Below are 27,742 nucleotides of genomic sequence, written 5' to 3' on the forward strand. Positions count from 1 at the left end.
TCCCTGAGATCCACCAGTGCTTGCAGCACCATTGAAAAGTACCCCTTTCGGTTTACGTACTGGCTACCTTGGTGGTCCGGTCCCAAGATAGGGATATGCGTTCTATTGCTCCACCACAGTTAGGGAATCCCATTGCAGCAAAGCCATCCACTATGACCTGCACATTTCCCAGAAGCATTACCTTTGATAGCAGCAGCTCAGTGATCGCATTGGCTACTTGGATCACAGCAGCACCCACAGTAGATTTGCCCACTCCAAATTGATTCCCGACTGACCAGTAGCTGTCTGGTGTTGCAAGCTTCCAGAGGGCTATTGCCATTCGCTTGTGAACTGTGAGGGCTGCTCTCATCTTGGTATTCTTGCGCTTCAGGGCAGGAGAAAGCAAGTCACAAAGTTCCATGACAGTGCCCTTACGCATGCAAAAGTTTCGCAGCCACTAGGAATCATCTCAAACCTGCAACACTATGCAGTCCCACCAGTCTGTGCTTGTTTCCTGGGCCCAGAATTGGCGTTCCATGGCATGAACCTGCCCCATTAGCACCATGATGTCCAAATGGCCAGGGCCCGTGCTTTGAGAGAACTCTGTGTCCATGTCCTCATCGCTCTCGTCACGGTGCTGTCGTCACCTCCTCGCCTGCTTCTGAAGTTTCTGGTGCTGCATATACTGCAGGATAATGCGCGTGGTGTTTACAGTGCTCATAACTGCCGTGGTGATCTGAGCGGACTCCATGCTTGCTGTGGTATGTCGTCTGCGGAAAAAAGGCGCAAAACGAATGTCTGCCGTTGCTCTCACAGAGGGAGAGGTGACTCATGACATGGCTTACAGGGTTGGCTTCCAGGGAATTAAAATCAACAAAGGGGGAAGGTTTGCATCAAGGAGAAACACACACAACTGTCACACCGAAGCCTGGCCAGTCATGAAACTGGGTTTCAAAGCCTCTGTGATGCACAGCGTACCTTGCTGTGCTCTTCTAATCTAATCGCAAACAGCCTAGTCAGCAAACAGTGCCCGCGAGTTTTTAAATACCCAAAGGCACATTCTACCACCATTCTGCACTTGTTCAGCCTATAGTTTAACTGCTCCTTACTACTGTCCAGGCTTCATGAGCCATGGGAGCAAGGGATAGGCTGGGGTAAGTGCGACCACGCAGTGCTGCCAGCTGGGAGAGCAGCCTGAGGCAGAAGTCTCCAGCTGGCATGATATTCCAGCCAGGACTGAATCTCCATTAGATTAAAATTAAAGAAGAGAATGACATGGAGTCATTCCCATTTTTGTCACCGAGGTCGGCCAGGAGCACCCATGTCTGCCCAGGCGCCCCCGACCGACCTCACCAAAGTCGGCCAGGAGCAACCAGGAGACGGCGGCAGACAGTGCAGTACGACTACTAACCGCCTTGCGAACTTGCAAAGGCAAGGAGCTGCTGCTGCTGCGTGGCAATGCAGTACCGCGTTTGTCAGCAGCACCCAAGAGACATACGGTGACGGTGAGCTGAGTGGGCTCCATGCTTGCCGTGGTCTGTCGTGTGCATGGGTAACCCAGGAAATAAGGCGAGAAACGATTTTTTGCCATTGCTTTCACAGAGGGAGGGGGACCTGACGACATGTACCCAGAACCACCTGCGACAATGTTTTTGCCCCATCAGGCATTGGGAGCTCAACCCAGAATTCCAATGGGCGGCGGAGACTGCGGGAACTGTGGACACACTCCGCCGACTTAATGTGCTTAGTGGGGACACACACAACTGACTGTATAAAATCAATTTCTAAAAAACTGACTTCTATAAAATCAACCTAATTTCGTAGTGCAGGCATACCCTTAGTCTCAATCCTGCAGGCTGCTCCACGTTGACAGAACCCTGTGTCTGCATGAAGGTGTTTGTAGAATCTGGGGCCCAAAATACATGTGATACCCGAAGTGTGTGTGTAGGGGGGAGGAAGGCATACAATCAAAAGTATACAATTGACAAAGCAACTATTACTCTCGATAAGGTGCCATCAAGTTGGCCAATTTCTTATAGACATTGCAGCAAAGGTAGGCTTGCAAGAGAGACAGAGGAGAAGGTATATAGGAATTGGAGTCCTGGTTGATCGAGGATGACTATGAGTCGGCAATGTGATGAGACCTCATTTGGAGTACTGTGTGCAGTTTTGGTCTCCCATGTTTAAGAAGGATGAATTCAAACTGTACAAAGAAGGGACACTAGAATGATCCGAGGAATGGAAAGCCTGTCGTATGAAAAGAGACTTGAGGAGCTTGGTTTGTTTTCCTTAACCAAAAGAAGGTTGAGAGGAGATATGATTGCTCACTTTAAATATATCAGAGGGATAAATACCAGGAGGGAGAGGAATTATTTCAGCTCAGTACTAATGTGGACACGAACAAATGGATATAAATGATAAGTTTATGGAGGGAATGGTTTGATAGGATAACACTATTTAGTCAATAGGTCAATAACGTCAATGTTGGGATATTGAAAGTCTTTTCCTGAGTGTCTGGCTGAGAGTCTTGCCCGCATGCTCGGGTTCAGCTGATCGCCATCCAGGGTAGATTGGCAGTGGCCCTGAAGTCTTTAAACCAGGATTTGGGGACTTCAACAGCTGAAGGTCAGACTAGATGATCATAATGGTCCCTTCTGATCTTAAATTCTATGATTCTATGAATTGTCATACTGGATCAGACATGATTCATATAATCAAATATCCTGTTTTTTAAGACTGGCCAACACCAGATGCTGCAGGGAAGATGCAAGAAACCCCACACTAAGCAGAGGCAAGATAATGAGCCCACATGTAGGTCTTGGTCTTTTCTCTAATAGAGATTGGCGTTTACAACCTGAAAATGACATTTTATCTCCATTCTAATTCTCTTTTTGTTACCAGTCACTGTTATAACTCTGAATAATCTTGTTATCTATATGAACATCCACTCCCACTTTGAATCTTGCTCAGTCATTGTCACAGGATATTGTTGCACAGAGTTCAGCAGTCTAATCAGAGATGTGGAAAAAGTATTTCCTTACAGCAGGTTTGAATTTTCCACCTTTTAGTTTCATTGAAGGTCCCTTTGTTCTTATGTTATGAGACAGGGAAAAGACATACCTCATATCTAAGGCCTTAAGGATCAACTCAAGGAGGATGTTCTATGCATACAGGGCAGCAGAGAGGAAGATACAAATATATTTGCATAGAAAGATGATGACCACCGCACTGAAAGACCAAATCCTGTTTAGGAATCACTAGTCATACAGCTTTAGTCAAGGCCCCTTTTACAACCAAAAGCACTTGTAATATTTTCATGAGCAGAACCTTTTGGAAAATACTCCAAAACTGCCGGAAGACCCTAGAAACCAAGTAAGTAACAGACTCTGCATGTCCCACCCCCGCCCTGGTCCCCTTGTTGTTTTAGTGTCTTACTCCTGTTCCCAGCAACCTGTCCATTTTTTAAACTATTTAAAGGCCAAACTCTCTTTTGGAAGTATTTCACTTCTCTTGAAATCAGCTTGTGTGACTATAGACTACAAGTATCTACTTTACCAGCCTATACCTATCATCTTTCTCCAAAAGCTTGGTTTAGTTTTACCGCATTAACCCACCACTTTCCTCCATTAAATGTGTCATCATTCCATGTCAATGTGTGTCCATCTTCCCAATACACATATTCTAGAACTTCTTGAACATTTTAACATTATATAACGTGATGTACTTTTCTCAGTTCTACCATAATTGTATCGGAGTGAAACAATATGCAGAGAAGCATGCTAGAACATTTACTCTGAGCTTTGCAAATAACCCTAATTTTAAATGTTTCAGAACAAGAATTTATTGAAGAGACCTTTTTCTAAGTAGTCTTTTTCCAGATCCATAACTAAGATGAACATGCAATCAGCTGTTTGATAGTTTTCTGAGGAGCCTGCAGTCACACAAATAGATTATTGCTTACTAAAAAAACAAATGCAAAGAGGCAGATGTAATCCAAACTATCCTCTGTAAAACAAGAAACAACACAAGGCACACAAATTCACTGATGGTTTTAAAATTGTAATGTTGGAAGATTTCCTAGGTTATTTAGTGTGACTTTAACATGTTAAAATGGCAAATCTTTTAAAAAAAACCCAACCACTTATTTAGCTTTTCTTGAATGCCTCTGGTTCCAAAAGGATTAAACAAATAGTCTGATGACCTCAATACAATGAATAGTTCTCTCAGCAACCACACTGCTATTAAAAGATCGGTGGCAACACAATATGGCATTTTCTCTCCCTCTACCTGTTTTAATTAAAAACTAATAATTCTTGAAACCTTCCACCATGGCAATACTGCTCCTTGGCAAACCTCTTTGAACTGTGAGATTGCTATTAAGCAACGTATTTCCCTGGCGTTATTTTCCTCCTCCTGAAAGTGATTATCTTTCAGTGAGAAAACCGTTACTATCTACTGTGCTTGGAGATGATGCAGAACATTTTGGAATACAAGCATAAATCAAAGTAATGTTATTTTGAACTTTCTGTAACTGCTATGATTCTATACTAAATAGAAAATCAGCAACAGCAAAGAACACTGCATAGCAGCAAGAATCTGAAAATTACACTCCCCTTTCCTTAATATATTTAATTAAAATTATATTTTGAAATGAGCACCATCAAAACATCTTTCATAATTCTCCCATTGTGATGAAACTTTTATTTGACTTTTTGAACAAAATCAACAACTGTCATCTCCACAAAGGAAAGACATTACATTTGTTTGTTTGTTACATTTGAGGAGCCAAACACCATATCTCTTTTTCTTCTGGAGTTTCTGTCCAAATACTAGCAGTGCTGTGGACCCATGTCATTCCTGACTGGAGAAGGCCAGTGCTTAATAACTGGCTCCACTGTTGGCAGAAATTGTCAGCACCTCTTTAAGGGCAGATTGCCAACTTTTGTTAATCCAAGTACTCTAAAAGCTCCCAATACTGAAGTAATGAGCCGTAGTCATTATTTCATTTTCAAAAGAATCCATAACTCACGGAAACTATTAAGGAAGCTGTTCTGTTGTATAACCATTGCTTAAAAAACATCACTTGCCACTGATAATCTGGTAGTTATCTAGTATCTAATCTTCCATTACTGGCTAATATTATTCAGGTGGTGGTTATGGCAAGAGAACTTTCCCAGTATCCCGTTACCTCATCTCTCCCTGTCCATCTAGCTACAGAACTATTTATGTTACTGAGACTGCACAAGATAGAACTGGCAGATCACCTGGTGAGGGATTAAGAGCAATACAGCTACTGATAGACTCAGCTGCCTTCAATGCCATTGATTATAGGGTGTAGCTGGCTTGTTTGCAAACCCCCAGAAAAGACAGATGGGGCTGCAATTTGGCAATTTAATTCCCATTGGGGAAATGCCAGAGGGGGCAGAAAAGCAATAATTTAGAGCTACCAACTGCTCTCATATGAGAGTTTCTACAGGGCTCCATCTTGCTCCGACATCTTGTTCAATTGATACATAGAGCCAATAATGTTTTCAGCATGCTCAATGACCCCCAGCTCTATTCCTTTCTTATCCAATCTAGCCAGTGCTATTAAATGCCTTACTCAAGATTTGGTAGAGACTGGGAAATAAACGAGGAGCTAAAGCTACATCCAAGAGAAAACTGAGATGACGCTGGAAGGTTGGGGAAAGTAACCAGGAAATAAGGTGACAATTACAAATGCTTCCTTAACTGAGGGTGTACATCTACAATTTGTTACAAGAATTCAGTCTGGAAGTACTGCTGGATCCACAGCATCTCCTATCCATGCCTGGGCCAGAAATTATGATATGTTTACACACACATCTTGCTGCCATGATTCACCAATTGTCACTCTGAGATTAGATTCCTGCAGTGTGCTCTTGATTTCTGCATCTTAATTCAAAGTGAACTGAACCTGGTACAGAATGTGACAGCCCTCTTGGGCTATGGCTACATTACGAGGCTTTTAGCGATATGGCTGTGCCACTAAAAGGCACGCAGTGTAGCTGCTGTTTGTTGGCAGGAGAGAGCTCTCCTGACGACAAAAAACTTCCACCCCTCACAAGCGGCAGCTGCTTTGTCAGCAAGCGAGCGCTTCTGCTGACAATGCGCTGTTCACATAGGCGCTTTTCATTGGGTAAAACTTTTGTTTGGGGTGCGTGTTTTTTTAACACCCCTGAACAACAAAAGTTGTGTCGATGAAGTGTTGAGCATGCACTGTGTTGTATGACACCTGTGCTCTATGATTTGCACTGGTTTCCAGGTGGAGTTTTAACATGACACCCTAAATGACAGACCAATTCTCTCCTCTTGCCACACTATTCTAATTGCAGTTGGTGTAGGCATTCAGACAGGATTCCTCTGAAAGAAAGGAAATTGTTGGCTGGGTATGTATTCTTCATTAGCAGCCCTCAGCTCTTTTTCCTTTCCTCCAAAATAACCCAAATCTGTTGACTTTCAGAGCATGCAAGGTCTATCTTTACACACAAACTTTTGTCATGCAATAAGGCCCATTTCTAGCCGGGAGTGGAGGGGGTGGGGGAGGCGGGGAGGGAATACTTGCATCTCTGATTGGTCATTTCCTAATTATTGAGTGGCTACTCCTCTTTCTGTCATAGGTATCTAGAGACCTTTCATTACACATCTAACAAACATCTTTAAAATGTTAAATTTTAAATTGGGTTTCCTGTTAATTTTTTCCTTCATTGTGACTGAACATTCGTTTACTCATAAACAATGGGATGAAGAAAGAAATCTCCTCGTAAAGATGAGAGTCAATATCTTAGCGATTAAGAAAAATATTTAAAGAATCACTAAGCTTCCAATGAAAACAGTTTTTAAACAAATCAACATTCCTCTGACATGCTTGAAACACGGCAGCATTAAAAACCTAAAAGTACAACTGACTTGACTTTCATTGTCCAAGTGCGAGAAGCATAAAAGAAGGTAAACAAAGAGCATAAATGGTGACACAGAACATTAAGTGCATAGGTACAACAACGTTTACAACATATGATTTTTAAGTTGAAAGTGTCCCATTTAAATTAAGACTTTTTTAAATTAAGTGAAAGTCACACACTCACTTATTGAATTCTGTCTTAGCCCAGTTCTACACTACAAAAGGTTTTTCAGTAGAGAGCTACACAGCAAACTCTCCAAGCACAGATGCAACTTATACCAACACCAGCATGCCTTTGTTGGTTTGGCAAACAAAATGAGCTCTACTTGCACATGCACTGTTATGGCAGTATAACTGCATCTACACTAGGGATTTTGCCACTATAAAAGAAGCTGCAAAAAAACCAAAACAAAAAACCAAATCACACACCCCTGAAAATAACGTATCAGCGCAGCGTTTAGTATAATGTGATGCTTTCTCAGGACACCCAGGACTGAGAGTCACCTTGTTATCCCTTACTCATGAAAGTGTCTTTCTTGTGGTAGCTGATTGTCAGCACCTGTACTCCAATTGCCTTTCAACAATTAAGATAAGATGGGTGAGGTAATATCTTTTATTGGACCAACAATAAAAAGTAGTAAAAGATATTACTTCACCCATCTTGTCTCTCTAATACCCTGGAACTGACACAGCAACAACTACGCTGCTTTCACTCAACCACTCTCCTCCGGACTCTGCCAGTCCTACTTTACTTTGTAGGTTAACAATAGCACCTATCCAACCCCTGAATTCCCTTGAAGACTGTTCCATGTAGTGTCTAACCCCTCTGACTGGAACTCACATTACCAGGTTCACTACTCCAAAGGGAATAACATACACACACAAGCTTGTTTGATTCAACTGAGTATCAGCTCTAATGTAACACAGAACTTTAATCAATTTCTAGTGAAAACAAATAAGTTTATTAACGAAGTTTAAGATTTAAGAGACAGTGAGCAAAGCTAATAAGAGCAACAGATTACAAATAAAACAAAAGTAGAACATGCTTTCCAGAGACTAAAACTCAGTTTAGGCTACAATCTTGTCTGAAGCAGTCTTATCTCACCTAAGCCTTTTCTGCAGTGTTTCAACCCAGGTTGGTTGAGATCCTGTTTTCATGGATGTAATTGCACTGCCTAGTTACTCAAGTGCAGGATAAAAGAAGGGTCCTGGTTCCTTCCTTTTATAACCCCAAAGTCAATTGTTTTTGTCCCCTGAGTCAGAATGACTCCTTGTGCTTTCCTCCCTGGGGTGCTGGCTCCAAAGTGTCTCCCATGCTCTGGTTTGTTTCACATTCTCCACAGACCTGTTTTTCCTGTTGACTTTCATATGTAAATAGGGCTCTCTGTGTTGACCTTACAATGTTTTATTTACACTGGAGACAGGGATAGTTGAACATACATGCTTTGGTCTGGCAGAAGACCTGTTTGTCAACTCTCTCTTCTTATAGGCTTTTAAAACATTATGTCAATATACATACACACAGTTCCTTATATACTGTCAGTACATTTCACCATATTAATGACCAGCATGTCCTCAGCTTTCATTTGCTACCTCACATGATATTCTTTACACATAAATACACTGGACCCTTGCTAGAATGCAGGGTTTGGGATCTATGTGCAGTCTCACGGTAACACGGGGACTGCGTTACCATGGATTCCAGTGAAGGTAATTAAATTTGGGATCCATGCGCGGCCCTGCGCTATAAGCGAATTCACGCTATATAGACAAGTGTTCTAGTAAGGGTCCGCTGTACTATGAAAGCAGTGTGTTGGCATAGTGAGTGTGTCAGGGCTGAGAGGAGTTGCTGTTAGAGAACATTGAACCCTTTGCCAGTTGGCACTGAGGGATTCTTGGGGACACATACAGACATGACCTTAAAACTAAACTGTAAACTATTCAGTGCATCTCCTATGTGTTTGTGTAGCACCCAGCACAAGAGACCCATGTAGGGTGACCAGACAGCAAGTGAGAAAAATCAGAACGAGGGTGGGGGGGTAATAGGAGCCTATATAAGAAAAAAAAACCAAAAATCGGGACTGTCCCTATAAATAGGGACATCTGGTCACGCTAGACCCATGATCCATGACTCCAAAGCATTGCCATATGTACAGGCTAGGAACTAAACTTTTGCCTAGACACTGTAGCTCAAGGTGTATTTGCACACATGGCTTCTAAACAAGATAGTGTATGGGGCATTTTGCACAATTTAAAACAGATATTCTTCAACTGAATGTAAACTGGAGATGGGGGGGTGGGGGAGGGAAGCAGGCAGCATGTGAGAATGACAATCTTGTGAGTGCCACCATGGGTACTGTAAATAGCTACTATACAACACTATGCCGTCCAAAAAGCTGGCAGGAGATGATCTGGTTGCAGGACACTATGTAGGATATTTAGAAAACAGAGGAAGAACCAGGAATGTAAACATTCCTTATATACTAACAGAGAAATAAAATTCTAGCTTCAGTGTTAAAGTAGGTCCTGTCTTCATTGACAACCCCTTGAGGAGAATCTAAACAGGTGGCTTCACAGAAATACTATTCTTATACCTAAGTGCAGCCCTGCCAACCAAGGACATCAAATATGAAGAGAAACTTCTTTTCCCCGACACACACTGACTTAAGCCTAGCCATGACAACTAAAGGGAAGGAGATTGTTGAGGACAAGATTTTTTAAAAATGAATGCCTACGTTTAGGCTTCTAAGTCTGTCATTTTGCATCTGAACATGTGGTCTGGTTTTCAAAAATGTTGGCCACCCAGCATTTCCCAGTGCACTTCACTTGGAGCTGCTGGATGCTCAGAACTTTTGTAAACCAGGCCACTGATTCAGGTGCCTAATAGCAGGGGTGGCTCCAGGCACCAGCACACCAAGGCGTGCCTGGGGCGGCAAGCCACGGGGGGTGCTCTGCCGGTTGCCGCAAGGGCGGCAGGCAGGCTGCCTTCGACGGCATGCCTGCGGAGGGTCCGCTGGTCCCGCGGATTCGGCGGACCTCCCGCAGGCAAGCCGCCGAAGGCAGCCTGCCTGCCGCGCTTGGGGTGGCAAAATACCTAGAGCCGCCCCGCCTAATAGACAAGGGTCCCTAACCTTAGGAATTCTATTTTCCACCTCTTTTCCCACCTCTGCAGCATGGGGAGCAGGTCACTTGTTTTGATCAATAGAGATATACCCACATAATACTTTCCCCGTCATTACAAGGGCCTTGAGCATTGATACACCTCAGTACCTCCACATGTTCTCGGCCTCAGGAACACTTTGCATCACACTGTAATACTTTGGTCTAATTTGGGTTGTTGGATTTAGTGCGTGGCTGCTGGGTGGTGTTGGTGACCTGTGACATGGAAGAAGTCAGACTAGATGATCTGATGGTCCCTTCTGGCCTTAAACTCTGAATATTTTAACAAAGGATTGAGGCTTCTATACCTGGCATACGTAACAATTACATAAGAAGTGAAATAACTAACTACTTATATCTGTTGGACAAGATAAACAGCCAGAGAAGAGGAGGACACAGCTGGTGAAGAGAACTGATTAAGATGATACAACCTATGTATGCTTGGAGGGATTATATTTTTACTGGTAAATATTGGCAAACATAGATTTCACCATACACAAACAGATGAAAAAATACTTCCATTGAGGATAATCAAAACTTACAGATGGGGGCAAAGTAAGAAAAATGCTGTTTGAGAACTCAGTTTAATTGAAGTATATTTACTTTGTACACTTTGACATGTGATGCTGACAATTTGTGTTTTAAATGGGTATAAGCTTTAACTTTTTAAATTCAACATCATTAAATAATTATTTGACCCCATAATTTCCCACGGCTGTGAAAATTTAAAATTGATAAAAATAAAAAAATCTTACAAATAAAACACTGATATCATCCACTGAAATAAAAAATAAATGAAAACTGAATTCTGACAAGCCTAAGCATGTCACAACACTGGTGTACTTTTTCCTGTGTTATCTTTGGATTGAATTTATGAACTGAGTTAAAGACTTTTAAAATACTGACTGTTGGGGGTCTACCCTTCCAAACTAGTTTTGTGAATAGGTCTGATAGCCTTCAATGTAGAACTTAAATTCCTGTTCAAGGAGGTTTTTGGTTTTTATTTTGTTTTAAATGAATATTGTACTTAACAGCCACTACTGTATTTCCAGCCTACAAATACTGTATCTACAGGAACTTTCTGCTATTGGCCAATTGTAATAAAATGAACCTCCTCTAACGCAAGGCTGAGTCTCCAACCGGCAGAACCAGATTCCCCAAGAGCAAAGTAACCAGTTTGCTCTTCTACTGTAGTACTACATTGCAAGGAGTCAGCTTCTCATACCACAGCTCTCCGAGATGCACCCTCCAGATGATTATTTAAGAACTAGGAGGAGCAGGCATGCAGAAACTGTTTAACAGAAAGGCACTCAAGACACATTACTTAAGCAAATGGTCAAAATCATACTTTTCAGGATACACTGAAGTTTACCCTTAGAAGTAGGATTCCAGCACTGAAGAACAAAACAAAACAATAAAAGACTGCCACCAGCACAGGACTATAAGGTAAACAGTTGGTTTTATTTTGCATTAATAGTTGCAAATATTACAGAAACAGTATATAGTACAGTTTAAAATGAAATAACTAAGTGTGAAGATACTCAAATAGTGGATGTCTCCCCTGCTCTGAATTTGATAGTGCTACTAGTAAATATGCTCAACAGTTTTAATGCTCATGTATATGAATGTTAATTTGTGAGACAAGTTTTAACACATACATGTATTTTTCTGGAAGTGTGCCAGAATCGCCTTAAAGGAAAGGACTTGCTTTTAATTTTCAAGTCAGTAGAATCTTGTATTAGGAAGGTTCATGTTTAAAACTGTGAGAGACATACATCAAAAGTAGTCTCTGAAGTAATATACCGGCAGAGTGCTTCTCTCAGTTTGTCAAATTAAGTTTACCAAGTGAAAAACTGTATACACAGAAAAACATGCTTATTTTATTTTAATGTTATATTAAGATACTTGGGTTTCTCTTAAGATTGCATATTAACATATTTACTTCTGCATATATTAAAGTCAAAGCACTAACACTTAGATCAATTAGGATTTTTATGACGACTAGAGCTTTTGAACTTTATTTGAAGAGTCATGGGAAAGGGAGTGTTTGTGTACATTTAGTAGCACTGACATCATGCATCTGGCATTTCAGAAAAGTATTGCCGATACATAGACAAGCATTCAGTCAAAAGTTCTGTTCACCTATAGGCAAAATCTGAATGCCTCAAAACAATACAAAATAACTTACTCCTTGTTTTTCCTATTTCTAAAATGTAAGAAACCTGAGCAACAGAAAACAAAAATCTACGTGGTTTTGAATCCTACGTGGTTTTGAAATACAACAGATGATTTAGTGGACTGATCCAAATATGGACAAAGGACACTTTCAAATTAATGTCAGGTTGCACATTTCCTTATTTATATTTCAAGCTCCATCATACATGAAAGAATTTTACAAAACCAATTTTACTTTTCTCTATTTTTTTGCCTCTCTCACAGCCTGGGTCAAGATCCACTGATTTTCATTCATAAGCACAATGCTGCAATGTAAATACTGAAGGAGTCTATTGACTCCTATCTTGCCAGTGGATTTCTTTAAGAAGTATCATAAAAACATTCCTATGTGGAATATTTTTTGTAAAAGTCTGACTACAGAACCTAAAATTTTGGACCCAATTTGACCTGACAAGATAAATCATGTATTGCCTACAAATGTGATTTCTAATTGATTCTAAAGCCTTTGTACTGCCCAAAATTATAATAAATACTGCCCATCAAAAATCATGAACAGTGACGGGTACCACAAACTCAGAAAATGTACAGTATCAGAAATGCTAGTAATAGCAGAAGTAATTCAATAGGAATGGATTTCCATGAGCAACAGTGGTTTCATTTAGAGATCATGGATACTGGTCTCTCTCTCCCCTCAGCCAAGGTAGTGTATTAACCAAGATTCTTACCATATGTAGTGGGAAAAACAAAGGAGAGGTATGTACATGCGTATGCACAAAGGAGATCTGATCATAACAGTGATCTGCAAAGGAAAAGCAAGTCGGTTATGCTTTTCTGCATTTCATGGTATATAGAGAAGGCCTGAATTTATTAACTGTATTAATAATTAATAGTTAAAATAAATTTATGTATTAAAGAAAAGTATGTTCAATTTGGTTTTATTGTTCTTTATAACATTAGAAATTCAGGTATTCTCTACCCTGTTCTTCTCGCAGGGCCATATGGACAAGAGAATGACCTACTCCTACTAATACCAGGAAAGTGAAACCTCGGCAATTAAGACAGGAAAGGATTTTTATTCCCTGTTTACATTAATGCCTATTTAACTCAAACACCTGGCCTACAGCTGAGGGGAAATATTTCTTTAGATTCCACATCCTTTCCCCTTCAACTAAGGGTTTAGTAAGCTCCCACTGCAATTTTTTAGTCTTCCAATGAAATCTCTGGCAAAGTCATGGAAGACAAGACTATACTGATTGTTTTATATGTTAGAAATACCAACATACAAAAACCTCACACTTTCAGTCCTTCTTATATATTATGAAGGACCTAGAAAGCAAGACTCCTTTGATTCCTATCTCATCTCTTTGCAGGACACCTTTAGCAGATATTAATCCAGTAAAATATTAGAAAATGAAACTAGCTATCTAAAATAGATTTTTAGCTATAAGTAGTCTCCCATCCTCTATTTCCAAAGTAACAGACTCATTTTACAGTATGTTCTGGATTTGTTGAGAAGTGAGAGTCACATAATCCATCATTACCTTTTTTGTATTTACCAGTAAATTGGCACTGGCATTTCTTTCTCAAAGACAATGAGTTATATACTACATTACCTCTCAAACTGGGACTCCCATTTAAAATAGTGAGTTATCCTGAAAAACTGATGGCACGATATGCCTTGAAGTAAGGTGCTGCAGTACCATCCACCTACTAAGGCAGGCGTCTCAAACACGCAGCCCGCGGGACGCATGCATCCTGCAAAGTTATTTTCTGTGGCCCGCGAGCTGCTCACAGCCCCCCGCCACCCCCGCAGCGTTTACCTAGAGCGGCTCTGGCCCGGCGTGCACTGGGGGCAGGGCAGGCTCCCTGCCTGCCCTGCCCCTGCGCTGCTTCGGGAAGTGGCCAGAACCTGGGGAAGGAGAGGCACAGGGGTGTGTGTGTTGATGTTGCTTCAGGCACCGCCCCCAGCAGCTCCCATTGGCCGCGGTTCCCCGTTCCCAGCCAATGGGAGATGCTGGGGGAGATGCCTGAAGCAACAGCAACACACACCCCTGCTCCTCTGCACCCCCATGTTCCAGCCGCTTCCTGGAGCGGCGCGGGGGCAGTGCCTGCCCCCCAAGTCCCTCCTGCAGTCGGACCCCCTGCCACAACCCTCCTGCACCCCAACCCACTGCCCTGAGCCCCCTGCCGCACTCCTCCTGCACCCTGATCCCCTGCCCTGACCCCCTGTTGCACCCCTCACCCCATCTGCACCCCACACCAACTCCCTGCCCTGAGCCCCCTGCCGCACCCTTCCTGCACCCCAACCCCCTTCCCTGACCCCCCTGCCACATCCTCATCCCTCCTGCACCACCTGGGGGCAGGGAGGGGGCAGAGTTGGGGTGGGGATTTCGGGGAAAGGGTTGGAATGGGGGCAGGGAAGGGGTGGGAAAGGGGCGGGGCCTCATGGAAAGGGTGGAGTGGGGGCGGGCCCGAGGGCAGCGGCGGTGGGGGAGGTGTCAGTAATGCGGCCCTTGGGCCAATGCACTAGTTCTTATGTAGCCCTCGTGGTCATTTGAGTTTGAGACCCCTGTACTAAGGGGATGGAATGAAGAGTTTGTATACGTGCAATTGGAAGGAGATTAAAGAGAATCAACTATCTAATTCAAGATTCCCCCAGCCAACTCCACCACCTCTAAATACAGGGTATACTTAGAAATACAGTAATAATATCTCTCTGTGTTATATTTGTAGCCATGTCTAGTGCAGCTCCTCTCTTAGGCTACCACTTGAAGTAATCATGATAATGACAATTCTAACCTTTTGTTTCACTTAGAACAACTTATCCTGTGAATCATTCTCACCTCACTTCTGAATCCTATTTTCATTTACTGGGAGTGTTTTTTCAAAGCTCTCCACCCTGTACTATTTGAATCATGACTGCTCGATCAAACAGAATCTATCCAGAGAGAACTCTGAGTTCAAAACAAGGATTCCAAACTTCAGGCTGAAGGGCAGACAGACAGTAACTGGTATTTTTGTATGTCTATGCACAGGATTTAAACTCAGAGGGCTAGCCATGTTAGTCTGGATCTGTAAAAAGCAACAGAGTCCTGTGGCACCTTAAAGACGAACAGATGTTTGGGAGCATAAGCTTTCATGGATGAATATGCATTACATGTGTCTGACAAAGTGGGTATTCACCCACGAAAGCTTATGCTCCCATACATCTGTTCGTCTTTAAGGTGCCATGGACTGTCTGTTGCTTTTTACAGGATTTAAACTATATGTAAACACATTATAAAGGAGAAAGAACTGAAAACCTTCCACGGACAAAAGACTGAAGACTAAATAATCCAGCTCTAGCCTTGCAGAAATTGGATAATGGAATATAAAGCCTTTCACCTGTAGCTCATTGGATTCTATTTGACCCAGATCATCTGACAGCTAGTTGGGTGGCCAATGTAAAGTGAATTGGTGGGTTTAGGCTACTTCCTCTCATAACTGTGTCCATAAAAACTTGTCAGCTTTGTTAGCAGTAGCATCTCAGGGGCCACTGGTTTGTTTATCATGAAGGTTTAAGATCTCTCTCACCCCCAGAAGCAGAGCAATGCAGAAGGTTACACTACTACTGCCTCTGCTATACTGTACTTGGATAGAGAGCTTGATTGTGGAGTCAGCATACAGTTGATGTGTGCTCTTTGCACAGTGCAGTTCTTTTGATAAAAATTCTGAAAGTTGTCTAGAAAGCTCTCTCACACTTTAGTAAAGCTCTGTTTCATGGGTACAATGTCAGCATTCTGGTCTGGCAGCTGTGAAATGGGACCAAGCACTAGTCAGCAATCTACAGAGTATGAATTTTTAGTCTTCAGTTGTATAAGTCAGGAGAGCAAAACTTGAATGGTCTGGGTAGCTACCAGATGCCACAGAAATTAAATGCATTGATTTCACCCATCTCCCATGCTGCCCAGCTTTATTGCCCTCAAAGTATAGCAGTGGCTGAGCTTCCAAAATAGTCACCATTGCAGCTGAGGTTTGCCTAATTTTCATTGGGGGAGTTTTGTGATTTGTAGTTGTGGTATCACATTTGCATCAACAATCAAGTAAAGGTGAAGCTACTCCATTTTGTAGCCACAAATGAACTAAAGAAAGGTCAGCATCTCCATTACTCATTTTGAAAACCCTGCCAGTTTTTTCAAAAGGGGCACTGACAACATTAAGACATTTTTAAAGTTAGGATGTTAGCTATGGTAAAAGCCACGTTAGAAACTTTAAAAATCTCCATTCTCGTTTCTAATTAGGTTTATCCACTCCCCTTACACAGCTTGCCTATTTCTGCAGTTAGTAAAAAGAGTGGTTTGTCAGTCTGGACTTCCAGGTGCAGTGTACATTTAACATCAAGAGGCCATCTCCAGGCTGTTAGTGTTGAGTTCTGGAAGTCCATACTGCATGCACTTCTCACTTTCCATTACCCAAAGAAACGGTGAGATACAGCACAACTGCTATCTGTACGCATGGGAATTGTGATAATTATTATTATGGCAATGTTTAAAATAAAGGATCCAGAACTCGCAGGTTTCTAATCCAAATCCTGGTTTTGCCAATGACAAACTGTGTACAAGATACTTCAGTACTTATCTCAGTTTCCCCAACCGTAAAGAGACGCAATAAACCATTTACCTCACAGGAACATGTGGAGGATCAGCTGTTGTAGAGCACTTTGAAGGCATAAAAGCTTACACAGACTATGACTCGCAACAGCCACCATTTCTTCACATTCCACTAATGTTAGTGCTTCAGCCCATTCTTGACCCTGTACTATCTCAGCTGCTCACAATCCCCTCCTTCACCCAGCATCTCAAGGCTAGCAACCTACAATAATTCTCATTCTTCCTAGAATATAATGGCCTTACAAAATTCTGCAGTTCCCTCTCCTGGAGTTTACCAGTCCCTCAGGAACCCTCAACCCCTACTACTATGTCCAAAGAAATCACTTTTTCCCCTGTCCGTCACATCCAGAACTTCCCACCTCATCCCTCACACCCTAAAACAACCCTCTCATTAATACCACTAGCCCTTTCAACTCTTAAGAAAGCTTGTTCCTTGTTTTCCCTTCACAACTGTCTTCTAATCCGACTCCCAGTTTCACACACTGCACCCAATACCACCACTTCGCCTCAAAACCTACTCATGCTAATCACCAAGTATCTAACTATACAACCTCGCACAAATTCACCACTTTCTGCTCACACCAGAGCCCTGTTCCAGGCACCCTCTATCAACAACCCTATCAGGAGTCAGTGGCAGAGCTTACCTGCAGCAAACTAGGACAGCTGTATGGACAAATAGCCCCAAAAGCACTCATTCCAGTATGATCCCAGTTGGGTGTCACATTCTTAATGTAAGCCCCAAGCATCAGATTTCTAACGTAAGCATTATTGACCACTACTCATTACTTTTTCAATGGACAATGATGTTGCACTAAAGACGTGCAGTGCAGTTTAATACACTATAACAACCTTCAGTTTATAAAGCCTGTTCAAGTGGGTATGTTTTTTCAGGCTGAACAACCTTCACAGAGTCCCTCTGTTTGCTACATTCCTTTTATTGCACAACATATAACACACACAGATACCCAGAGTGTTTATAGTGAATAATTCATTTTTTACAATATGCACAAACGCAGCAGTGTTTTAAAAATAGAAGCTGGTCTAACTGGACTGAATTTGGCACAGAAACAGAAAATGTGACTTGTTCCAATACAATTTACGAATAGCTATTTTTCCATAAACATTAGCTCGTTTAACATTTTAAAGCAGTGACTTTTTTTAATAGAGGAAATATTCGTCAAGTCTGCTTACCATTTGATAAACAAAAAAATGAGCCTGCATATCCTGTAAGCATGATGTTTTAAATTAAAAAAAGAAAACCTGTGCCTTTCTTCTGTATCTACTTTAAGGCAGCATTAGGGGTAACCTCACTGGAAGATTCTACAGCAAAACGTTGAAAGCATAACAAATTGTTCTCCAATTTTGTGAGAAAATACACAAGCAAAGCTGTTGAATAAACTGAAAATTCAGATCTAATCTAATTTTTCCCATGTGGACCAAAAAGTATTTTAACAACAGACATTTCAAATGTTGCACATCTCACTGAGCCTACTCTTGCACTACTAATACGAGGCACCTAAGAATGATGACTTGGACTCCGGACCACACTACCCTCTTAAAACTCTGCTCACAGCCGCTGTGCTCAAAAGCGACCGTCATGCAGGGTTCTTCTCTCTCATATAGTCTATAGCAGGGGTCGGCAACCTCTGGCACGCAGCTCACCAGGGTAAGCCCCCTGGCAGGCTGGGCCAGTTTGTTTACCTGCTGCATCGGCAGGTTCGGCCGATTGCGGCTCCCACTGGCAGCGGTTCACCATCCCAGCCCAATGGGGGCTGCAGGAAGTGGAGCGGGCTGAGGCATGTGCTGACCGCGGCTTCCCGCCGCCCCCATTGGCCTGGAAAAGCAAACCGCGGCCAGTGGGAGCCACGATCAGCTGAACCTGCCAATGCGGCAGGTAAACAAACTGGCCCAGCCCGCCAGGGTGCTTACCCTGGTGAGCCACGTGCAGAGGTTGCCGACCCCTGGTCTATAGCGTTGTTTCTGAATACGGTTGTAATATAGCTTGGAACCATGTTAGAGATGGATACCAACTGTGTTTACAACCATTCAAGGCTGCACTGTGTTTGACTGAAAATGCTGAGCACTTACACTGCTTGTTTTGAGCCATAGCATAATGAGACCACCAGCAATTACACAATCTGCCTATCCCCCACTTCAACTTGTCAACTGCATTTATCTGAAACTTCTGACTTTGCATTTTTCTTAGTTGCCAACACACTGACAAGCTTAATTGGCAAGCAGTGTCTGCAGGCAACAGCTAGGCTGAAAGGATGTAAAATATGGAACTAAGTTTCAATTGCTTACATTCCATTCCCACTAAGACTAAAGTAAAAGCACAAAGTCGTCCAATTATTAATAGCTACTTAAAAAGTGTTTTCCTCTTAACTCTGTGAGTTTAATATTTGAACACTAATTGCTCAATCTGTGAGCGTGTAGGGTAAAATAGGAGACTCGTATTCTGAATATTCCAGTACACAGTCCCAGGATATTCATACACTATCACTATATTTTCCTATAAGGAAGCGTGCATTCACCAATTTGAAGATAATGTCACTCAAATACATAGAAACTACGTAGACAGTTATTTGAAGATATACAAAACACAAAGATATACAAAATCCAAAACCACTGTTTTTCTGCCATTGCATGTTTACACTAACAGTGAGTTGGCAGCCAACGTTCATTATGATTATAACTGGTTTTGAAGGGGTAACATGGTGATTGCTTGTTTTAAAGTTTTCCAACAATTAACTGCAAATCATTCAGCTTCACAAAAGCTCTATCTTGCCACCCTCCACTACCACCAATGGTGTACCCTTATAACTTGCCTTTTAATTATAGGCTTCTTAAATCATACTAAATTAACATGGGTCAACAGATGTGTTAGGTTATGCTAAAACAGATTTTCAGGTCACTTCTCTGAAGTTTTATTCAGCACTCCCGATTACTTTCACATGCCCCAATCTGAACTTTCCCTGGAGCAGTCTAAATGGTGCCAAGCAATTCTGAAACATTTCAAAAAAATGTTATCTTTAACGAATCACATGTCTTCTACTAGGGGCAGACGTACAGTAAATTTAGCTATGCTAAGGAATTATTGCAACAACATGAATACATCATGTGAGGGCTTCTTTGTTTTGGGCAAAATAATGTTTTCCAGTAGATTAACAGACTTGCCTGATCTTAAGTCTCTGTACATTACCAAAACACTGACACTACTGGATTTGTTGGCTCTTAGAAAAATATTACATTGCATCACGAAAAAACTATAAGATAGCAGCAAAAAAACAAGAAAAATCAAGGTGAGCATGGGGAGACTACCAATGGTAGGATACAGTATCTATCTTTACTCCAATTACTTATGGCCTGCAGCAAAAAGTCTGAACACAGTTTACATTTATTGTTGTGTTTGATTTCCTGTTAACTCTTCCTGTGCATTGACATATTTAAGAGTTTGTTGGAAATATATTCAAAAGTGTTCAGTTTCATTACTTTTCATTATGCAAAAATGTATTTAGGGACCTTAAGTGTAGACTAGGGATCAGAGAAACTACAACTGTACTATTATTTAAGGTGTTCACACTACTGTGTAAATATGTACAAAAGGTGTTTTGCATACTGACAATTTATAGGAATCACTCCTTTGCTGTCATTTCGTGTGTCACTACTTGGAGGCTATATAAGCGCACTGAACTTGAATGTTAAAGATCTTGACTTTTAAAAAAAAAAATCAATATATTAAAAAGAGTTGTCCTGTCACTACAAAAAAAAACAGCATTCTACTAGTTTACACTTACTAACTGTGGAGGCAACTCTTTACGCAATAACTCTAAGCAATTTTGAATTATTTGAAGGTTATGGAGTTGAATCTTGGCAGTATGATGGTGAACTTTGATAACATTACAGAAGGGCTTTAAAAACGTAACTTGCTTCATATATTCTAACATGTTCTGATCTAATGGTGAAGTTCATCTGAAAATTAACCTTGGGCAAAAGGTACACTTCAATTAAGGGTGGTGGGAACATTTCAAGGTAGGATGCACTTGAACTCCCCCTATTAAGTCTATAGGAAGGGAGATGTAGTGTCCCAGACTGTACAAATCCTCCATTTTTGCCACCAGTGAGAAGTTTATCCCAAAGGTAAAGGTAACAGAGAGTAAACCTACCTAATTAGAACGTTCAGATCATCTCTGTAGACACAATGAAAAGGATTTCAGAGCCAAATAAGGGACCATGACTGTAGTCATGGTATTGTGTATAGTTATGTAAAGACCAGTGAACAGTTTACAGTAAGTTTTTAATCATTTATCCTTTATCACAACAGGCAGTCATGACCTCTATAGGTAAGGATGCACAGAAGTTTCTTTTACAATTCCATTATCACATGCTCCTCTCTTCCTTCAGTCTTCACCTCTTTCTTTGAAATTTTCCATTCTTGCTTTTTGCCAGATGGTAAGTTTTTTGGAAAATTTGAGCAAAATCTTATTAGTCATTTTTGAGTTCAAGGAGAGTGGGGGAGTGTTGTGTTTTTCTTCAGTGCACATGATGAGAAATTTCTACCAGCCAAACTTTAATAAAACAGTACAACAACACTAGTTGGTTGATATCAGAGTTCACTGTTCACATTCCAAATGTACATACCTGTTTTGCTGACTAGACCTAAGGTTCCTGATCATTCACAGAAAAGATTATAAACATAATTTAACCCAGAAGTAATCTATCCTTGGTAATCTGTTGCTCTGTTACATCTAATGTAGATGTATCAGGTTGACAACTCATTATCCTGATAGACAAAGCAGCAGTTTGGAATCAACATGAACAAATTTAGACATTAAAGAAAATCCTAAATTGGTTTAGATTAGATATAAACAATTTATTTTCCATTCTGTATATAGAATATATATTTCCCATTCAACATATAAACAATTTATTAAATAAAGTCACTAACTTCACATTAACTGATGCTTGTGTAATTTACACTCTTAAGTGTAAAAAGAACAGGAGTACTTGTGGCACCTTAGAGACTAACAAATTTACTTGAGCATAAGCTTTTGTGGGCTACAGCTCACTTCATCGGATGCATGTAGTGGAAAATACAGTAGGAAGATATATATAGACACAGAGAACATGAAACAATGGGTGTTACCATACACACTATAAGGAGAGTGATCAGTTGTGGTGAGTTATTATCAGCAGGAGAGAAAAAGAACCATTTGTAGTGGTAATGAAAATGGCCCATTTCCAGCAATTGACAAGGAGATGTGAGGAACTGTAGGTGGGGGGGGGGAATAAACATAAACATGGGGAAATAGTTTTACTTTGTGTAATAGCCCATCCACTCCCAGTCTTTATTCAAGCCTAATTTGATGGTGTCCAATTTTCAAATTAATTCCAATTCAGCCGTCTCTCGTTGGAGTCTGTTTTTGAAGTTTTTTTGTTGTAATATTGCAACTTTTAGGTCTGTAATCGAGTGGCCAGGGAGAAACTCCTAAGTGTGGTTATCTTCCATTTATAATTTAAATATATCCCTCTGGTCTCAGATCTAGTATAACCAATGTTTAATTCCAGAAAAGTTTCAGAGTCATGTTGTAGAAGTCCTCTGGAAAAATGTTTGGGCTGACTAAAGCTCTGTGACATTAAAATGAATTTTACACTAGTAGCTCCAAATGTAAGGTCATCAGGTACTATACAACTATCTCATATTATGCTGTACTTGCACAAAAATCCTGAACTAGACAGTTACCCCAAGTCCTATTCCAGAGCGGTAGCTGGGAACTGAGATGCTACTGTAAAAACAAGCCCATAAATTATTTTCTCCTTTGATGGGGAGTGGGGGGGTAAGAAGAGGAGAAGAGGGCTTAATAGCAGTAGTACTGAAACAGCCACAAAAATGCCACTACATTAAAACATGTCAATTCCACATTTGAGATACAAGCCCATACAAGGTTTTTCACCACACTGTTTAAGACGACCACTATTTGAAAGCCCCTATGAGTCTGTGAGCCCGCAATAAGCACAAGGAACGCAAGCAATCATATGGGGCTCTGCTCTATGTAATGACCTGTACAGTATAACATTTAACTAAATACTTTAAAACTATTACACTCCAAAGACAGTGTAAGCTAAAAATTCAAAGAAAGCTTCACTCCAAGTGTGCTGTTTTGTTAAAGTTGTGTCAGACATTAGTTTCATTCCCTTTCAAAATCCTGCTATAATTTTTTTTGGAGAATGGTGGAGGGCTGATAGTAGGAATAGGCAACAGTGCTGAAGCTGATTTTTAGTTGTTCACAGATGACAGAGTAGACAGGCACAGGAAAGGGTGGAATGCTGCCTCTTCAAGATCATTTTGAAGGAGCAGCTGAAAAGACTACAGTAAATTCATTTTCTAAGGGATTAATCATCTAACAGTCTACACACCTTACATACTTACATGAATAAAAAATTTCATACATTAAGATAATTAATATCAGAGTGCTGTACCAAATAAAAAAATCAAATAGAACTTAAACCTCTTAAAACACACCTACTACATGGCACTTACCCAGTTCCAGAAAGAGAAGATGCCACAATGCCAGGCTTCAGAGGACAAAATATAGACTATACCCATTTCCCTTCAATAAATCTTTGAATCAAAAGACTTGCTTCTTTTTTTATCTGAGATAATTATATTTTGCCAAACTCCCAAGAGAGTTTCTCCCAACTTTTTGCTTCCTTACATATTACATGGTTTCTCTTAATATAAAAAGAGAAACACCCAAATTTAAAAAAATACTTTTATTTTCCAGGACTCTACTTATTCCACCGTTGATTTGTTTATTTAACAGACTGAAGATCATTATAATTCAAGATGACAGTGCAAAAGTCATCAGCCATGAGCGTGCGTGTTTGTGTGACAACTCCTCTCTGATAAAATCTGCTAAATACATTAAGTTTTCAAAACCAAAGCTTTCTTCACAGTAAACTATTTTAATCTCCAATGAATTATTTTATATTAAAAATAATCCGTTTAAGAATGATCAGACATGAACTCCTTGGAAGCCTAGTTCAAGGTTGTCCCATGTGTCATTTGAAAGATAAATTCCTCGGATTTGCAGTTAAATCCTAGTTTGTGCTATAACCTCAGTATCAGAAGAACATGACTATTTTTAATCTAGATAATCCTCAAATGGCTTCCAAGTACCTCCTTGATTATATCTGGCATATTCTAGTTAGGTTTCTATGTTTGAAATGAAAAGCTTGTGGAGTAATGTGGTTAGAAACTAGAATCAAATTCATTTTCCATTAAAAATTATAGAAGAGACTCACAGAGAGGAAGAGAATATAGGATGTCCTGGTCTGATATAAACCTTATTAGTTTGAGATGGCTTTATTAGTCACATGTAGTAGAACTATGAATATGTTAGGCAGGTACAGTAGAACCTCAGTGATACAAACACCTCAGGAATGGAGATTGTTCGTAACTGAATAAAATGTGGTTGTTCTTTCAAATGTTTACAACTGAGCATTGACTCAATACAGCTTTGAAACTTTACTATGCAGAAGAAAAATGCTACTTTTAAACATCTTAATTTAAATGAAACAAGCACAGAAACAGTTTCCTTACCTTGTCAAAAAAAATTTAAACTTCCCCCTTTATATTTTTAGTAGTTTACGTTTAACATAGTACTGTACTGTACAGTGTTGCCTGTTTCTCCCCCCCCTCCCCCCCACCTCGTCTCTGCTGACTGATTGGGTACTTCCAGTTCCAATTGAGGCATGTGGTTGACCAGTCAGTTCACAACTCTGGGGCTCGTAACTCTGAGGTTCTACTGTAATTCTAATAAAGACAGAGAAAACCTTCCAACTATACTACCATGAATGCTGTATGCAACAAATACAACTTACAGAACAATAAAGGAATTTTAAAAGTAGCTACCCTTAGTTTAACTATACAGGCCTTGGAAGGAGAGGGAGGGGGGACAGATTTCAAAATCATGTCAAACAAAAAGGAATAAAATAGTTTTTCCAAACAAAAACATTTCACTTTTCAAGGTCTAGCTTGTAACAACCCAGGGCCAGAAATTAAGTGCTGTGTGGCCCATTAGGAAGCTGAGAATGCTATAAAACTCCTGTTTCTAATCCTGCAAATTCAGAGCTACACTATTAGGAACTTCACCTCACACTCCAAGAATTCATATTAAAATGTAAATTATTTGATGACAATTTTTTTTCAAACACGCCCTACCTTCATTTTCTAATCCACTTTCATTTCTAGAAACCAAACCAGAAAACTACTGCTGGCACAGGACTGAACAGCCCATCTTGGGCTTCAGACCAGTGTACATTTGGGGAATAAGTTCTGCAGTGAAAAGGCAGAGATATGCTCTTAACTGGCACCTGTTTGAAGCAAGTCAAAGGCTTAGGGTTTTACAGCAAGTCCTAGTGGAAGTGGATTAGTGGGCAGGGTACAGGTGAGGCAGTCAGCAATACATGTTAAATGCAATTTATCAAATAGCTGTGATCACCAGATACAAGGTATATTTAGTCAGATGCTCATCTTCTCTCATTTGCTGCTTCGACATCTTATCTCTGTGCACGGGAATAGGTCTCTGCCATCTGCATAGCCAGTGTGTGCGCAGATAATTGCTAAACAGGGATTTTTTTGTTGTTGTTGTTACATTTAGGATTACAGTGACATCCACTCATAAGGAAAGAAAGTTAGCTTGCTGTTCCTTGCACAACGGAAAAAATGAGAGACCGCCTTCAAGAACTTAAACTGCGAGCAAAAGAACTGCAGCTAGCTGAAGAGAACAGCTGTGCGCCTGAGGTGAAAGAAGACCACCAAGTAGAGTTTGAACAGCAAGCTATTATTTATGAGAAAGAGCCCATAACTGAGAGGCACCTAAATGAAATCCAAAGACTTCAGGACGAGATTAATAACTTGGCAGAGGATGTTCAAAAGTTTGGTCAGCAGCAGAAAAGCCTCGTGTCCTCAATGAGAAGGTTCAGTGTTCTTAAAAAGGAGTCCAACATTACAAGAGAAATAAAAATTCAAGCAGAGCATGTAAGTAAATGCTTGGATGAACTATCAAAAACAGTGAAGAAGTCTGAAAGCGAACACGGGCCATCTTCTGCCATTGTAAGAATCCTTACATCTCAGCATGCGTTCCTTTTCCAGCGTTTCCAGAACACCATGCTTTCATACAATGATGCTATAACAGCCAAGCAGGAGAAATGCAAGACATTCATTGTCCGCCAGCTTGACGTGGTTGGGAAAGAGGTCTCCGAGGAAGAAGTGAATGATATGCTTCAACAAGGAAAATGGGAGATTTTCAATGAAAATCTGCTTACTGAAGTCAAAATCACTAAAGCTCAACTATCGGAGATTGAACAAAGACACAAAGAACTGGTCAATCTGGAGAACCACATCAAAGACTTGAAGGAATTGTTTATCCAGATCTCGCTTCTGGTGGAGGAACAAGGGGAAATTATCAACAACATTGAAATGGGTGTAAACAATACTCAAGATTATGTTCAAACATCAAGAGAGAAGTTTAGACTTGCAGCCAAGTATAGAAAGAGAAACCCTTGTAAAGCAATATGTTGCTGGTGTTGTCCACGCTGCAGATAACAAAAAGGGATGATTCTCAATATTCACAGGCTACCATTTTGCCAGCAGAACTTTTGAAGCAGTTCTGTGGATTCCATTTACACTTCAGTTTGTCTCTGTTTACTCTCCCCACCTCGAGGGCTCTTTCCTTCTACTTCTGTGCATCTCACACTCAAAAGGGAAAAAAAATCCTCTCTGTGCTCCTGCAAGTGGCTCTTCCTGGCCGAACTAGAGAAGTAGTACCTAGGGATTCTCAGCAGTTTGTCTGCTTCTGATAGGCTGTGGTAGAAGTGTTATATTGGAAACACAGATGAAGCAGAGGAAGTGGAAAGATCACCTTTTCTGATCCTACCAACCCAGAGTAATCCTGCTTTAAAAGAGGTTGTCCAGTGGAGCTGGTGGATTATCACAGTGACCAGTGTGATATAAGCACAAGGTCTAGGAGGTTCCGCCAGTGGTGCTGGGAAGTATTAACAGTATTGCTAATGCCAAACATTCAGAAGTCATGTGTCGGGCCCCCAAAACCATGAGACTGGCTTAGTTATATTTTTTTTAAAAAATAAGTTTAAGGTTATTTTTATTTGCCTTCTGGTTTTTGAGCTTTCAACTTGCACCTGAGTCATGTTTTCAGGCTTTTCTCAGCAGCTATGAGGGCAAGCAACTTTTTTTTGTTTTTAAATTTGCAAACTGATATATCTAATCACTGTTCTCCAGGAACTGAGGCTTTAAATTAAAACATCATGTATAACTAAAATCATGATAAAAATCACAAGTGTTGCCAACTGGAGAGGGGAACCACGCACATTTCTCCTTTTATAAAATGTATGAATTATATTTCTGTCCAGAGTGAATGTATGTGTTTATGACGTGTAATTAATGTGTTTATATCTAAACTATTTAAATATAAAGGACTGAACGAAACAATTCTAAATTGTTAAGGTAACCACTGTTTTCTGAAAGTGTGAATTAGAGAAATATAGAAATCTCATTCAATGGCTATGCTGTCCATATTTTATTCTATTCCCTCACTCAAGACCTTCCCTCTCCCCATTCCCACACAGAAAGATCATTATCCACTAGTTCCTATTTAGCAAGGTGGGTATTTAGAACACACCAGTAAGCTGCCAATTTAGTCAGGTTCTTCAGTCTTCAGTTAGTTAAAGATCTCAGATCACTTGCACTTCAAGACAAGTATTTCTTAAATTCAATTAACCTGTAGAGTTGCCAATTTAGTTTGGACGTATTCCTGGAGATTTCATCACATGACAAACT

The 27,742-nt window shown here is 40.6% G+C and overlaps 3 protein-coding genes across 12 annotated transcripts in view; 2 read left to right on the forward strand and 1 right to left on the reverse strand.

The window, feature by feature from the left end:
• ARL13B (ADP ribosylation factor like GTPase 13B) overlaps positions 1–27,742 on the reverse strand; it is an 85,522-nt gene that overhangs the window by 31,198 nt on the left and 26,582 nt on the right. The gene's annotated exons all lie outside the window — the stretch shown is intronic.
• Positions 11,369–27,390, forward strand: STX19 (syntaxin 19). Its single transcript, XM_039525142.1, has 2 exons — positions 11,369–11,503; positions 25,545–27,390. The coding sequence occupies exon 2, from the start codon at positions 25,610–25,612 to the stop codon at positions 26,489–26,491; it is 882 nt and encodes a 293-aa protein (XP_039381076.1). The 5' UTR covers positions 11,369–11,503; positions 25,545–25,609; the 3' UTR covers positions 26,492–27,390.
• Positions 11,371–27,742, forward strand: part of PROS1 (protein S) — a 95,202-nt gene continuing 78,830 nt past the window's right edge. The window contains exon 1 of the mRNA XM_039525026.1: positions 11,371–11,503. The gene's annotated coding sequence lies outside the window, so the exon portion shown is untranslated. The remainder of the gene's footprint in view (positions 11,504–27,742) is intronic.

Source organism: Mauremys reevesii, linkage group 1, assembly GCF_016161935.1.
Source record: "Mauremys reevesii isolate NIE-2019 linkage group 1, ASM1616193v1, whole genome shotgun sequence".
In the NCBI taxonomy this organism is placed as follows: Eukaryota; Metazoa; Chordata; order Testudines; family Geoemydidae; genus Mauremys; species Mauremys reevesii.

Excerpts from the sequence above, each read along its gene's own strand:
- STX19 (XM_039525142.1), top strand. The coding sequence starts at position 25,610 with ATGAGAGACCGCCTTCAAGAACTTAAACTGCGAGCAAAAGAACTGCAG.